This window comes from Oryctolagus cuniculus, chromosome 4, assembly GCF_051225735.1.
Source record: "Oryctolagus cuniculus isolate XC-2025 breed Fujian yellow rabbit chromosome 4, ASM5122573v1, whole genome shotgun sequence".
NCBI lineage: Eukaryota > Metazoa > Chordata > Mammalia > Lagomorpha > Leporidae > Oryctolagus > Oryctolagus cuniculus.
The window spans coordinates 69,902,689-69,918,383 of record NC_142870.1 but is presented as its reverse complement, the minus strand read 5'-3'; the positions used below and the strand labels follow the sequence as shown (position 1 = coordinate 69,918,383).

The 15,695-nt window shown below is 49.7% G+C and overlaps 1 protein-coding gene across 4 annotated transcripts; it reads right to left on the bottom strand.

Moving 5' to 3' along the window:
• Nucleotides 1-172: 172 nt before the first annotated feature.
• On the bottom strand, nucleotides 173-15,438 carry ZDHHC23 (zDHHC palmitoyltransferase 23). Of its 4 annotated transcripts, none has more exons than XM_017347079.4 (5): nucleotides 15,258-15,438; nucleotides 14,476-14,745; nucleotides 8,981-9,691; nucleotides 6,674-6,841; nucleotides 173-4,754 (listed from the first exon to the last, which is right to left on the bottom strand). In XM_017347079.4, exons 2-5 carry the CDS (start codon nucleotides 14,616-14,618, stop codon nucleotides 4,487-4,489), a joined length of 1,290 nt encoding a protein of 429 aa, XP_017202568.3. In that variant the 5' UTR covers nucleotides 14,619-14,745; nucleotides 15,258-15,438; the 3' UTR covers nucleotides 173-4,486. The 4 variants fall into 4 exon arrangements, with proteins under 4 accessions (XP_017202568.3, XP_089187805.1, XP_089187804.1 ...); XM_089331679.1 differs by lacking the exon at nucleotides 15,258-15,438 and adding an exon at nucleotides 15,010-15,164; XM_089331678.1 differs by lacking the exon at nucleotides 15,258-15,438 and having other exon boundaries at nucleotides 14,476-15,161.
• Between the last annotated feature and the right edge of the window lie 257 nt (nucleotides 15,439-15,695).

Sequence of the window (15,695 nt, the reverse complement as noted above, 5' to 3'; positions counted from 1 at the left end):
TAATGCCCAAACAGGCAGTATCCCTGACTTCCCAAACTGGAAAGATAACCTACAGGAAAGAGACAGCTGAGGGCCAGGGCCACAGAAAGGGGAGACATCTGTATAGCAAAGAGGCAGCACAGCTACAGTGCAGGGCTTTCTTAAAGCAAGAATTCAAGAGACACACCAAATATTTTCTTTAAAGAAAGCACTTTATTTTCCATTTAAACAACCTGGTCACAGGACATCATTTTACACAATTGGCAGTAATTTGCAAAATCTTCATTTAAAAGGCCTGTGTCTGGGTCTGAGGTGATAAGAGGATCTGAAAACAAGTATAAAAACAGTGCAAAATGTTTAGCGCCCCCCCAGCATCCAGAGTTGGCTTCAGAAATCCCTTTTCACGTTCCCCAGGCCAGTTATGCTAAATGTTGAATTTAATAGTAAATAAGTATTCCTGGGCTTCCAGATAATAAGTATTTCTGGTCTTACGTAAGACCCAGAGATCTCATCAACTGAAAAGGCTCAAAAGCACTAAGAACTCAAACCATCACCTGGACCAGCAGGTCAGGAGCTGAGCTTGTGAGCTCTGTGCTGCGCTGTCTTGTCTGTGGCCTCACCTGAAGACCGGAGTTTAGTAGCATCAGTAACTAGAACAGACAGCTTGGTTTGAAGCTCTGTGTTTTACACAATGCATCTGTGGAGTAAAAGGTGCCACCCAGAAGGCTGGAGCACCAAGGAGTCAAAAGCCCAACTCTGCCTCCAACACACGAAGTCCCCCTTAACCACATTGTCTTTGGCTGCTGCTGCTACTAGGGCCAGCTCCTGTGTGGACTACTGTCACTCAGCAGCAGGATTAGACTCAGCAGATTCTGCTAAATGTTTGCTTCAAAGCAGAGCCAATTCTCACGAACACTGCAACATGAATTTGGTATTGGGGTTAGCATGGCTCTCACTCTCCCCTGCATAGGCTGTACTATCTAATTTAAAATGGCACACTTGTCAGGTTGTGGCTGAGAAAACCAGATTCCCAAACAGCTGCCTCAAGAAAAAGTCTCCTATCATCCACTGCTTGTTTGAGAAAATTCTCCTTTTCAAAATGCAGGGCACAAAAGTATGGCTAAAATGGAGTTAAGTCATAAACTACTTGTTACCTAGTTTAAAGAGATCCCTAAACCTCAAAAACACATCCTGGTTAAAACTGTGTTTCCAGATGTCATGTTTTGCTTACATTAGTTGAGCTTTATAACACAAAGCTAATGTCCAAAGAAACAGTCTGTTAAGCAGATGGTCAGTATTATGTAGAGTCTTACTGGCATTGTGTTTTCTGGCAGTGGAAGATCCAGTATAGAAAATTTTCTCTTACCAAGAATATTCGAAGTACCAAGGACTACTGCATAAGAGAAACTTTGTAGCAGTCTTTCTGCTAGGCAGATGGTACAGTGGAAGACAACAATTAGCTCACTCACTAAAGGCAAACACTATTTGGAAAGCAAAAATTTACAGTATCATAAACACAAACACATGTGGCCTAAGTGAATAAGCAGCAGTTGTCCCAAAAACACACTGAAGGTAACTCTGGTAACCTACCAAAGAGGTGTTAATGGCCGGTTCATCTCAGCAAGGCCCAGCCAGACCCACCAAAGTGCTCCGTGGGTATCAGAAGAAAATATCAAAGAACTTGCTCCTTTCATGCAATCCTGATCCTTAAACAGGAAGAGTCTTCAGAAAGTTCATGAAAAATGTATATTATGAAAAAAACTATGAGTTTCAATTTTTGCACTAAAATAAACTTTTACGTCCATTTTCCATGAGCTTTTTGATGTGCCCATCTACTTATGTTGAATCTCTCAAACAGACCCACTCCTCTTCCCCAGCAATGTGATCACGTGAGTGCTCAGAGTGTAACAGGCAATTTATTAAGCAGCTTCACATTCACAGTGTTTAACAGATGCTGAGGGTGTAGTGTGGGAGAGGAGACCTGCTTGTTTAAAATCACGTCCAAGGGGCCTGATCCTCCGGCTGAGACACTGCTGGCTTACAGGTCCACAGAGCAATTCTGCACTGCTGCCATCACTCCGGAACTTACTCATTTAGAGGTCTTGTCCTTTCAAAGATCGCCACAATAAATTCCTCTGCAATTTGGAGACAATCAAGGCCTTTAACGAAATCCCTCAAATAGTTCCACATCACAAAAAGGCTCAGAAATCTAGGGATACAGTCCAGGGATGTTCCAGATCCTACAGAAGCACTGCTCACACACAGCCCCTTGTTTGCTGTTGCCTGCAGTACAAGCATTTCCGAAAGCTTTCACCCCACAAACCACTGATCTTTTGCCAGGTTCAAAACTGTAATCTGTGTTCTCAAGGAATGTAAAGTAAGCATCAGAGTTCCAATAAGCCAGAAATATATACAAGGAGTCCTAGCCAAGTGAAGGAAAATGAGTTGCCTCACCCAGGCAATCACGTAACAGTGAGCTGTTAAAAAGATGGTGATCATCCCTATTCTCCCGAATGACTCTGGTCTTTATGTACTACCTAGCTTCATCACACTGTATTTTGATTGCTGTTAAAGATGTAGCAAGCTAAAATTACTGCCTATACTAACATTCCTATATATTTTTGTTATCAATTGCAATTCAATCAGTGTTGGCTACACAGCTGACATTCAAGAGATGTGACAACTACCAATTTCTGCCCACATACGCTGTCCCTGACATGATTACAATCTCTCTTATCTAACACCTATACAGAAAGAAGCTAGTTATATTCAATCCAACTTCAGTGCTGGCTGTGGACCAGAAAGAGGACATCACTGTAGAAACCACAGTGTCGGCTAACATCCCAGGCTTGCATTGTGGCTCACTGCCCTGGACTACGGAGCCTCTTGTTCATTAGGTATCATCTCTGGAGAGAGCGAGGACGAGCCTGATTAAACACGTTCCAACTGTCTTACAGACAGCCCAATGGCTGGAAAGACCAGGGACAGTGCTGGCTGCAGAGGGCAGAACTGCAGGAAGGAGTGCTGTTTCCTCTCAACATTCCTCAAGTGAGCACTATCTTCCCCGTATCAAGCCAAGGCAAACTTAAGACTCCATGCGTTATCTTTGGGACTGCACAACAGTACAGGAATAAAACCAAAGGTTCCCAGAGGGTATTTTCCCCATGTGAAATTCCCTCATCTTGATTCTATGGCAGCATGACCTATTCCATATAAATATCTAATCTTTGATATATTTTCAGTTTTGAGATATGATTAAGGAAATCACTTATTTTTGGGAAAAGTGAAGGAAGAATTATAGTCCTAGCAGAAAGCACATATGCCCTGTTGTTTCTCTCCTAGTGAGATACTTCTACTTAAGGAAGGGTGAATGAGAAGTAATGTACAAACTGAGTAGAAAGATGTCAGTCAACTCAAAGAAAGTGCATGCCAGAACAATGTGAATGCCAGAAGACTGATTTTTGTAATTTAGTGCTATAAAATGATGGCATTTGAAATACTTACATGAACCAAAAAAAAAAAAAAAAAAAAAAAAAAAATCAAGCCCTTGATGTTAATTAGCCTCCCTACCCAGACAAGAAAATGAAGTGTTGCCAAGGAGTGTCCATTCTCCTCTTCCAGCCACCGTCACAAATGTGCTAGCACCTTAGCAGGTGAAACGTGGAAAGGAAAAGAACATTAATGCTTACTGGAGTTACTTCTAGTAAATCCAAACCGAATTCGCAAAAAAAATAAGAACTCATTGCCTGAACTCATGCCCACTGTACATTACGCCAGTAGCAATTACCTTTACAACTGTTATCAACTGCCTTCCAAGGTCAGATGACTGGCACCAACCCATCTGGTCATCTCCCCTGCTCGGGTAGTTACCGTCCAGTACTTCAGAAGCTCTTGCAACTGCACGGCATTACTGAAAACTCACCACCCACTACCACTGGCTTCAGTCTTGGGAGTCCGCCAGGACTGCTTCATGCCTCCAGCTGCTTCAGTTGCTTCCAGTGCTTTCCACACCTCTCGTCCCTCATGTGACCCTCACAACAGCTCTGTGAGGTAGCCAGGGCAGCCGTGGGTACCCCACCTTACAGATGAACCTGAGACTTGGGAAAGTGACTCAACTAATGGTCACATGGCTATTAAGATTGAAAGAGGGACTAGAAACTACCCTAATCCAAAACTCGCCCCCCCCCCCCCATTAATGGACGGGAGTTGCTTCAATCAATTTGTGCATTAGCAATCCACATCCTTTTCAACTTCTGGTGACTGAAGTCAGTTCCTAAGGTGACTGGAAAAGAATGGCTCTACTTTTACTGCTTCAAAATAAAAATCTCACAAGTTGTGAAGTTGGCAAAACTAACTTCGCCCCAGTCCAGTCTCTAAACCTGAGCATGGCCCTGGAATGCCTTTAGGAAACCAGGGCTACACGTGAACCTGCCACGCAGACATGGACGTGTGAAATGCAAGGGAGGCAGAGGGCAGAGCCATCCCTCGGAGGCGGACAGAAGGCACTTCAGACAATGTCCTCAGCAGGGTGGTGGAACGCGCGTGTGCCCAGCGTGGAGAACTGGTGCCAGTTCCGCAGGAAGCCCCGATTGTACTGGCCTGTGTCCACGATGAGTCCACAGAGGAGCCGCCGCCCAGTCTTCTGTCGCAGAGCCTGCTGGACCTCCCTCTCGGTCACGTTGTAGCTGATGTTGATCAGCTGGATCAGGAAGATGTAGGCCATGCCTGCTGTGATGATCACAGAGTACCACACGCAGGTGAAGGACAGAGCCGAGCTGGGAGGGGGACAGGCCGGTCAGGGTTGCATCTGTGTCACACGCGGACAGCTGCCGCCACTCTAACATTTTACACACGTTCTACTTGTCACTAAGGACTCTGGCACCTCCCCCAGTCCTCCAAACATCAAGAACCAGCTTAACAGATGAGAATTAACATGTTCTATTGTATCTGGTGATCCTCAGTGCCTCTTTGTCTGCTATGTTATACTAGAACAGCAACGGCTGTTTTTGGCATTTTGTGTCTTGCACACAACTAGCACAGGGCCTGAAGGAATGGTGTTCAACACCCGTGGGCTGACTGAATGCACAGTCCCTGAACTGGAGCCAACTAACTCATGAGAAGACAAGGGCACCAGGCGACACTGTGAGCTTCCTCCTGAAGCCGGAAGTGGACCCCCGGGGGCAGGGCTGCAGTTCTGCATTCTCTCTGCAGTCCAGTGCTGATGAGAACAAGACAACAGCCCCACCAGCAGCAGCCCCTTACTCACCTGTACAGACGTGGGGCACGGTAGCATTTACAGTTCAGCTTCCTAAAGCCGAACCATGGCCCAGGACAGGAAAGCTCCTTCCAGGCTCACTAGTGAGACTATGGGGGAGGGGCTGCCGACTGGCATCTGCATCTTTTCTGTCCATTCAAACATTCACCAATCAAGAGTGGGTTGGAGAGGCTTTGAAAAATATAAGACTTTTGGATTGGGAAAAAAAAAAAAAGTGGAAGCTGGGTGTGCTTTCTCAATTGTCACAAAGACGCTAACATGAGATGTTAATAGGAAATGCGGTGAGGGATATATGGGAAACTCATTGTATTACCACCTCACAATTTTAGTTTCGTAAAAGGTATTCTGAAATAAAATATTTAAAAAAAGAGAGTGAGTTGGAAATACATTCACTCAGAATCTTCATGCGTGAAGCTGAAAGACGTCTTGGTGATGATGAAACCCATGGACCTCATCAGAAAGACAAGGCGCCGTGAGTCACACACACAGAGTAGGGGCGGGCCACAGCAGGCCTGTGCCCTCAGCTCCTTCCTGCCGCCCCCCCCCCCGAACCCAGAGGTGTGCTGCTCCACTTAGGACGCTCATCATCCCCAGTCTCAGCAAAGACACCCTGAGGAGGAGGGCCGGCCCTTCCAACCACGCCCACAAATTCTCATCCAGGATGGAATGATCGAGATGGGAAACGTATGCCCTCCTGAGACACTGGTGACAAAGAGCAAGCATTCCTCTGAAAACAAGGAATGAAAAGAAAGAAACCACAGATACCACAAACATGGTGGAGGAAGAAGCCAGCCGTGGGCAGGCAGGGGCAGTGGGGCCGACGCTGCAGATCCCCAGCGTTGGCCATAAACGGGGCCCCACCCAACAGTGCCCAAGGAAACTGTGACCTGGATAGTACAGTAATCAGGAGAGGTGGTTTAAAAAAAAAAAAAAAAGTAGAACAGAACAAACCAAGAGAGATTAGAAAGAAAAAGCAGGTTGGAGAGAAACAGAGCCCTCCCCAAAGGGGTTGGCAGCACTCAATTATTATTGGGCTAAAAAAATCACCAGAAAGCAGCAGTAAAGTGGGAGGAGTTTCCTGATGCTAATGACAGCACAGGCCACATGGAGAGCCTGGGACAGGAGTTTTAACTACTGTTTCAGTTCCATTGTCCGTGGGAAGGGTCACTGGATGCTGGAGTCCTGAATTAGTCTGGGCCTGTGTGTACAGCACTGGCGCTTGACTGTTTGAAGGGTCAGTGATGCGTCTGACATCACCCTAGAAAATGCACATAGCCATTGCACTATTTTGCTGGCAGTTTCAGGGGTACTCAGGCCTGTGCTACATTTTGCCTCACCTGGCAGCCAAGTATCAGCCCCTGTTAATGGCAACATCCATTACTTCCCCCATGGTTCTCTTCTGTGGTATCCATAGCTCACCTGTAATTTGCATAAACTCCAGGACAGTAGAAGAGAGCTGTGAAGACACTTCTATCTCTACAAATGGTATCCAGGGTCAGCGTGATCCCGTACACCGAGGTGAGCAAGAAGATCAAAAGGGCAAGTATAAATGCTTGATGATTTGATTCTCCAACGCAGCTATTTATCCTCAAAACAGCACAGGAGAAAAAAGAACAAACATGTTTTAAAGAGTTCTCAATGTAATTTACATAAAAAAGTCTTCAAAACAGGGCAAGTGTGAATTTCAGTTATGAAAAAGGTCTCTGTTTTTTCAACATTAGGGAGTTAAAAACCTTGCCCACTTAGGGACACTGTCTTATATTCTCTACTCTTTGCAAAGTGCAATTACATCATTAGTTTAAGAGCAAGATGAAGTAAAAAGCGGAAAGTGGCTAACCAATCTTCATCACTACTAAGCGAAGTATCACCTAGCTATGAAGAAAGTTGGCATTATCATCACCATGATAAACAAAGGGAGATAAGTAAGTTATGAAAACTTAACAATGCGAAATTGGGGACGGGCTTTTGGCACAGTGGGCAAGCTGCCACTCGGATGCCTGTGTTCTGTGACCGGAATACCTGGATTCAAGTCCTGGCCCTACTTCCAATTCCAGCTTCCTGCTAACGTGCCCCAAGAGGCCACAGGTGACGGCTCCCATACTGGGGTTCCTCTCTCCCTTCCCTCACTCCTTTGGAAACCTGGATTGAATCCCAGGCTCTTGGTTTTGGCCCAGCCCAGCCTCGGCTGTTGTAGCCATTTGAGTAATGAACCAGCAGAGGGGAGAACTCTTTCAAGTGAATGAAATTTTAAAAAACTGGTTAATCGGAATTACTAAACACTATGGAAAACATGCTTGTGGTGTACAGAGAGTAATAAAAAGATTAAAAGAAGTTAGAACCATCGTGTGGGGTACAGAACAAATATGCAGGCTACTTAACAGGTACAAATCTGTATTGTGGCGATTTGTTGTACAGGCAGGCCCTCCTGCCCGCTGCACATGGGGCTGTGCCAGTGGCCCCAAGAGATGTCCAAGACCCTCTGCAAACAGCCAATAGACATCCATGTGTACACACGTATGCACCCCTAGCAATGAAGACACAGAAACACCTGTTCACTGCTCAAGACAAAGTCCGAGGAAAGTGATGTCTCTACTTGAGCTGTGAACCTATGTCTGCTCCAGTGCCCAGCCGCCTTCCTGTATCCTCACACCCCCTTCTGAGGGGGAGGTATGCTACATGATCAAACTCTAGACACAAAACACACGAATTCATTGATCAGACTGCCTTATGAGCAATAAGGCTGCGAGCGTGCTGCCTACAGCAGTCACATCTGAATAATTGCCCTCCCTTTCAATTACACGCACTCCCTAAAGCCCAACATTCTCTACATGTTGCACTTGACAGCTTATGGGCCTCACAGGTCTTCACTGGTACCGGCCAGCTAGAAGGTACAAAAGAAGCCCATCTCTGCAGATAACAAACCAGAAAATTAGCTCATGGGGCCTCAACTCGATAATGTTGACTGCAAATCAGTGGTAGCACCGAAAGGGTTACAGATAGGTCACAAGAGGACAGAAGAGTCACTTAAAAATAAGAGAACACTTTCTTTAGCTCTGTGTTCAGAAGGAGGAGCACAGGGAACTATGCCTATACTGCTTCTGATAAATCCTTTAAAAAAAACCCAAAACCGTCATTGTGGTGCTGTTGCCACTTGGGATGCCTGCATCCCACGTGGGAGGGCCTGGTTGGAGTCCCGGCTACTCCACATCCAACCCAGCTTCCTGCTAACGCATCCTGGGAGGCAGCAGGTGACGACAGCTCGTGCGTGGGCCCCTGTCACCTACGTGGGAGACCAGATGGAGCTGCTGGCTCCTGCCTTCAGCCTAACCCAGCCCTGGCTGCTGAGGGCTTCTGGAGAATGAACCAGCAGATGGCAGATCTCTCTCTCTGCCTTTCAAGTAGATGAAAATAAACATTTTAAAAAATCATTCAACTATAGCTTCTTCTCTATTAGAAAGGAGAAAATCAATGAAGAGCAGTTCAGAAGAAAATTGAAAGAAAAAAAAAATCCAACCTTTTCGGTTATGCTCCTCCAGGAGGGACTGAAGGAACTGAGTATGTCAAAGTGGAAAGCCTGATGACTAAGTGAGAACACTGTGACAGCCCACAAATACCCGCAAGGTGAAAGCCAGGGGAACGTGAGGACGGCACGGAGGAGGCTCAGGCCCGCCTGGCGCTGTGCACAGGGGTTCCCACCGTCCGGGCCTCCTGCCTGCCCCCACATACCAGACACAGTGATGATCCATCCTCCGCACACAGAGGCCACAGATCCGGCAGTGCCACGCCCGCGCCGGCCGCACCAGCTGACACTTGGCACACCAGTCCTCCTTCGGCTTGGTGGGGCTCCCAGCCTGCATCCTGGGGGAGCCCTTAAGGTCCTCCTTTGGGGTGCGATTGTTGAGGCTGCCCGCCGTCTCTGCGCCAGGAAACCCTTTGGTCTTCTCCGGCCCTTTTCTAGGCAGGCCTTCGGTGTGGCTGCTGCTTGGCGACCTGTCGCTGCCTGCTGGGTTGCTGAGGTAGCCCGGGTTCTTCTTGGCTCTGTACAGGGCTAAGAGTATCAGAAATAAGCCGCAGGTGAGCACAGCCAGCTGGGTGGGCCCCACACGCCCTTTGGGGACCACTTCCTGCAGGAACACGTAGTACATGTAGCCCAGCGAGAACAGTCCAAGGCTCAGGAAAAACAGAGTCTGTTCTTTCCTTCTGTGAGTGAGGTAGTAGTACCACAGTGCCAGCACAGGGAGCGAGGTCAGGACCACCGCGCCCAGGAGGAAGTGCCAGGAAGCCACGTGAAGGAAGACGGGCAGCAGCACGAGCGGCGGGACGAGGCTGACGTTGACTTTTTTGGCTCCCCTAAGCCAAGGAATCCGGAGGCGATCAGAAATCGTATCCATGATTCTCTCACAGGTCTCCGGCCGCATGGATTTACACGTAATCCATCTACTCAGAAAGAGCACACAGAGAAGCCACTTTATATCTGTTGAATTAAAAACCACGGAACGCTGAATGCCGAACAGCGGGATAAGTAATGAAAGACATCGAAGGCCAAAGCATTCGACTTCCTTACTATTAAACATGAGCTCTCCAGGTTCATGTGTCGTTACTTATACATAGGGACAAGAAGATGAGGTGTAGAAATTTAACAGTCCAGATTCTCTCTCCAGTAAACAAATCCCAGCTACATACACGTCCTCAGGCAGACCCTTCGGGCTGGGCGAGGCAGTCATGAGCCCCTCAGGACCACTCACGACCTACAGCAGACATCCCAGAGGGCTCGGGAGAGTGAACGCTTCTGGGCGGGGGTCGCTACAGGGGCCTCTGTGGAGACACTGATGGCCGGCCAGCCAGCACTGACAGCGTGCGTGCCAACAGAAAGAAAGCTGTGTAGCACAAAACTCGCTTGAGGCCCAGGCAGAAAATCATTCTTCTAAGGAAGGATGCCGAGCAGACTAGTGTAAGAGAGATGACCGGGCCAGCTGAACAGAGGGTATTTGCTAGCTTTTTTGCACACTTAATCTGTGCCATGGTCCTTATGTGTTAGCCTCACCACCTCCATTCATGTATCAAAAGCTAATCCCCAAGTGCGAGAGGGCTGAGAGGCAGGCCCTTCCGGAGGTGTTGGGTCATGAGGGGCAGCACGAGGTGCCATGGGTGAAGCAGAGAGCACGCCTCCCCCAGGCACTGAAACTGCATGTTTGACCTCAGACTTCTCATGTTTGACCTCAGACTTCTCAGCATCCAGAACTGCGATGTCCTCATCTAAGGTACTTTGTTACAGCAGTCCCGACTAAGACAAACACTGGCAGCTCTGGAGCTGGGGGATGGGTAAGAGTAAGGGTTTGAAGCACATGATAGCAAAAACCCAACTTACTGTAACTGGACTAGCCAGCGCAATTCTGGTTAGAACTCAGAAGAAAAAGGCCTCAACCTTAGGGATGACCTATGAGGCCATGAACGGAAGGTTGGTAGACACAAGGATGGAAAAGGCCATTCTGATGAGGTCTCAGACAGAAATAAGCAACGTGTTATCAGAAACCTCAAACAGCGGCAAAAAGCTGGGCTGGAACGTGTTTGTGTCCTAGGCACGTAACGGAAGCCAGAGCTCCGAAGCAATGAGACTGCTCATATTTGGCAGAAGAAATCTCTATGTATTTGTGCTACCACAAGGCTTCTCATGAATGCTTATGGTAAAATAGGAAGAGAAACAATTTATAATCAAAGGCAAACAATTAGAAGTTTGGAGAACTCTAAGCTCTCTCAGTCTTGTCCATATTGAAACAAATGAGAAAGGTGTGTTTTGAGAGACCACCAGGCTGGGGAGTGTGGAGATCCCCGTGGATCAGCCCTGTGCACCTCATCAAGACAATGGAAGAATGACCCTGAATGCGTGCTGGAGACCCTTGGGGCTGTCACTCCCATCACAAGCCTGGTGTGCCAGCGCCCTTGGGATAGAAGGGTTTCGTAACATGGGTCAGGGCACTGTGGGCCCAGGGCTCACTGCCCAGCACCACCCGAGGCTCTGCTCACTCCAGGCTGCGGCTCCAGTGGACCCAGGTGTGCTGCAGGCGGCAGTGGCCACCCTCCAAAGGGTACAGGTCGTCAATCTGGGCAGCATCCAGACGGTGCCAAGTCTGCAGGCATCTGAAGGGTGAAAGAGCTGGAGAGGCAAGGCTACTTCCTCCATGTCAAAGGAGACCCCAGACAGCCTGAGGCCAAGGCTGACCACGAAAGCCCCCACCATGCCCAGTGAAACCTGGGGATGGCATCACCACAGAGAGCCCCCACTGCGTCACTGCCTAACAGAGAAGTGGGGGCAGGGCTGTCCGTAAGACTCTAGGCTGACAGAGCCACCAGGGTGCAACTCCAAGCTGGAAGAGCTTAGACCTCTGACTCGAACCACTGCAAGCTGCAGTATGGGATGTGCCCACAGAGCAGGGATACCTGCAGCCACAGGGGCCCATCCCCGTGTGTCCAGAAGGAGGACTAGCTCATCAAAGAAGATTATTTTCAAGTCTTAATACCTAATATTGTTTGCTTTTCTGGGACTTGTCAGTAATTCTTTCCTATTTTTTTTTTTAAAGATCTATTTGTTTTTGAAAAGCAGAGAGTGAGAGTTAGGTGGAGAGATAGAGAGAAATCTTCTATCTGCTAGTTCACTCCCCAGACGGCCTCAAGCCAAGACCAGGTCAGGCAGAAGCCAAGAACTAAGAACTATACCAGGGTCTCTCATGCGGGTGGCAGGAGCCCAAGAACTTGAACCATTTTCTGCTGCCTTCCCAGGCACATTGACAAGAAGCTGAATCAGAAGAGCAACCAAGACTCGAACATGCACTCTGCTATGGAAATACAGATATGGGATGTGGTGGTTTAACCCATTGCTCCACAATGCCTGCCCCTTGTTTCCTACTTCTCACTTTTGGAATGGGAATGTCTATTCTATGCATGTCCCACTATTGTATCTTGGAAACACATAATGTTTCATTTCACAAGCTCACAGCTGGAGGGGAATTTGCCTCAGCAAAGGAGCAGAACTTGAGTCTCTCCCGTACCTGATTTGTACACTCTGGATTTTGGAGCTTCTGAGTTCATGCCAGAACAAGTTAAGACTAACTGGGCTATGGGGATGAAATAAATATATTGTGCACGTGAGAAGAACATGAACTTGGGGGGCAAGGGTAGACAACAGCAGTAGATAGGTAGGGTCTGAATATCTGCATCCCCCAAATTCATATGTTGACTCCTAGGGGCCAGCGCCATGGCACAGTGGGTTAATTTTCCACCTCCGGCACTGGCATCCCATATGCGTACCGGTTCTAGTCCTGGCTGTTCCTCTTCTGATCCAGCTCTTTGCTGTGGCCTGCAAAAGCAGTGGAAAATGGCCCAAGTCCTTGGGCCACTACCCACGTGGGAGACTGGGAGGAAGCATCTGGCTCCTGGCTTCAGATCAGCACAGCTCCGGCCATTGTGGCCATCTGGGGAGAGCAACAGAGATCTTCCATCCACTATTCCATTTCCCAAATGCCTGCAGCAGCTGGGACTGGGCCAGACCAAAGCCAGGAGCTGGGAACCCCATCCAGGTCTCCAACGTAAGTGGCAGTAAACAAATACTTGAGCCATCACCACTGTCTCCCAAGGTGTGCATTAGCAGGAAGATGAAATTGGAAGTGGAGCCAGGACTGAAACCCAGGCTCTCCAGCATGGGATGTGGGTGTCCCAGGTGGCATCTTAATCATTGGGCAGAGCCCAATCCAAAAGCTTACAGGGGCTCATTCACCCCTCCTGCCAGGTGAGGGTGCCACAAAAGAAGCTGACAGGAAGAGAGCTCACCCCTGACACTGCATCTGGCTAGACCTTCCTAGCGTCTGAAACTACGAGTGAGTAACTTACGTTGTTTATAAATTACCCAGTCTGAGGTATTTTGGCAACCTGGATGAACCAAGGCTCCAAAGGAAACACAGAGGGTAAAGAAAGACAAAGTTTTTTACAGTAGGACTGGAACTTGGAAGTGAGGGCAAGAAGACTACGCAGGAGTCACACGGTACAACAGCACGCAGTGGAAGCCTAGAAGCCCATCTCCACAGAAGGGCTGCGAGAGCGCAGGGGACCGAAGTCCCAGGACAGCCCAGGTCTCCAAGGCCAGGAGGAAGGAAGAGTCAGCAGGGTTAATGGAAGAGCTGCAGTCTTGCGTGATGGCAGTTATGGAAACAGCAGCATTTCTCCTTCATTAATGCGAAGTGCTCCATTTTCCCCAGTATGCATTTTAGACTAAAGAGCCTGGATGTAGACACCTGTAAAAAATGGCTGCAGGCACTGTCAAGGAAGAACTGAAACAGGGTTACGGGTCTTTGGGAGTCAAGGCAGATACTAGCTTGCAGTGGTTCCCTGCACATGCCTTCAGGCCTGGCCTAACACAGCCAGCTCCAAGTCAGCAATTTGCGCATATAAGGACTCCTTGTTAACCAGAAGTAATTATTACTGGAAAATGTAAGTTCCCAATATACCTGTTATTCCCATATCACACTTTCCAAAAGGCAACACATTTTAAATATATAATTACTTAGAAAATGGGTAAAAGCAAGGTTACAGTTGTTTTTGGTACAAAATTCTTTGTACGAAAGAATGATGTTAAAAATGTTTTGCACAGTAATTTCCAACACTGAGAACCGGTGAAAATAAAGGTGAATGAAGTACAACATGCTCAGTGAAGCCACGGCTCTGCCCACACCAAAGGCCACCGTTCCAGGGGAGGCACATGCCTCTGGCCAGCCCCTCTTCCCACAACCCGGGGGCAGGCCTCCCACCAAAAGCCAGGAAAATGACCTTTCAACCCCCAGGGTGCAACCCAGTCCCAAGTCATCTCCCGTGAGAGACCACCGAGAATGTAGGAACTTTCTGGAACAAATATGTTCATTTTCAACAGATTCTGCCGCCTCGCATTTCATTTATTTATTTGTAATCATTTAGCATCCGTAATATCCCTTTACCTGCTTTTTCTCTATCATCTCCTCTCTTCAAACATAAAATGATAATGTTCTAGCAAACCAGCCGGGCACACAGTTGTGCACTACTGCGTGATACATCTTTACAACAGCCTCACCCTCAACACTGAAAAAACAACTCTCAATGTTAGACCCTTGGCAACGCAAACCAAAAGCAAATGCTCGCGTTCTGCAAGGCTAAGGGGAACGCAGTGGGGTCGGCACCGCGAGACCTCGGATTCTTACCTATCACACCCTTCGTCCAGGTCCTGGCAGTCACACAAACAAGCAGCCATGTGGTTCTTTTCCCCATTTCGATCTATGTACTCGCAGCAGCACAGGGGCTCCAACTCAGCTTCTTCGGTTTTCCTTTTCTTCATTGGCTTCATACTGCCCTTCTGTGCGGTGACTGGCACCTGTCACCCCGAGGCGTAAGAAGCCCTCAGAAGGTGAAGGTGGAAAGAACACAACTCACATCTTGTAAACACATCCACGCCTCTGAGTATCCGCCAACGCCTAAGCAACCAAAAAATGAGAAGGAAGCCCGCTGTCATCGGCTTTCGTGGCTCCGCTCGGCCAGGCAGGGGCGCCCAGGGCTCTGGGGGGCTTACAGCTGCCTTCTCTGCCCCCTCCCAGCCAGGGCACACGCCGTTCCCATGGCGACGACCGACCACGCGGCCCGGGACAGCCGGAGCGCGGGCGGCTGTGTTCACCTGCGGGTGCGCACCGGGGAGGGCCAAACGGTCCCCGCCCCAAGGCTGGGAGCTGGTGTAAACTCACCCCTTGGGGCTGCAGGGAGAAGCGAACCGTACGCCCGCAGACACCGGCGGACGCGCCTGGCTGCTAGAACCAGCAGCCCGGCTCCGGGAACGCCACCAGCACCCGCGCGCAGCGCCCAAGATCGCCGTCCAGCCCTGCTGCTTCGGCTGCGCCCCGGGCGCGCCTCGCCCGCCCCCCGCCAATCGGGAGGACGTGGGCGGGCCTCGAGCACCGCCCCGCCCGGAGAATGACCTTGGAAGGGAAGTTACCTGCTCTCCCAACGGAGGTGTGGCTGCAGCCAGAGAGGCGGAGACCGAGCGGAGGAGGGTCGGCCCTGCTGGAGGACGCGGCCCCGTCTGCCGGTCCCGCTCAGCCGCGCCCTCGCCCAGCCACCCACCTGTGACCACAACCCGCTGCCGCCGGGACGCGGTGCCCGCTCCACCCCCGGCCGTCCGGGCTCGGCGCGGCAGGTCCGCGCGCGCTTCCGGGTGCCCCGCCTCCGGCGCCGGGGATCCCCGCCCGCCCGCACGTGCGCCGCCCGCCGCCCGCCGCCCCGCGGAGCCCGCGGCCGAGGCCCCTCCTCCCGCCCGCGGCCCTGGCGCCGGGAGGACCGGAGGACGCGAGGGCTGGCTCCCCGGGGCTGGTCCCGGCGGCGGGGCGCGAGGATGGTTCCTCGCCCCGGCGGCCGCCCGGCCCCCGCCGGTGCC

Coding starts and splice junctions, on each gene's coding strand:
- ZDHHC23 (XM_017347079.4), bottom strand. CDS start 14,618: ATGAAGCCAATGAAGAAAAGGAAAACCGAAGAAGCTGAGTTGGAGCCC. Junction 9,692..14,475: donor CTGGACGAAGGGTGTGATAG/GTAAGAATCCGA, acceptor CTTTCTGAGTAG/ATGGATTACGTGTAAATCCA. Junction 4,755..6,673: donor GGAGTTTATGCAAATTACAG/GTGAGCTATGGA, acceptor TCCCCCTCCCAG/CTCGGCTCTGTCCTTCACCT.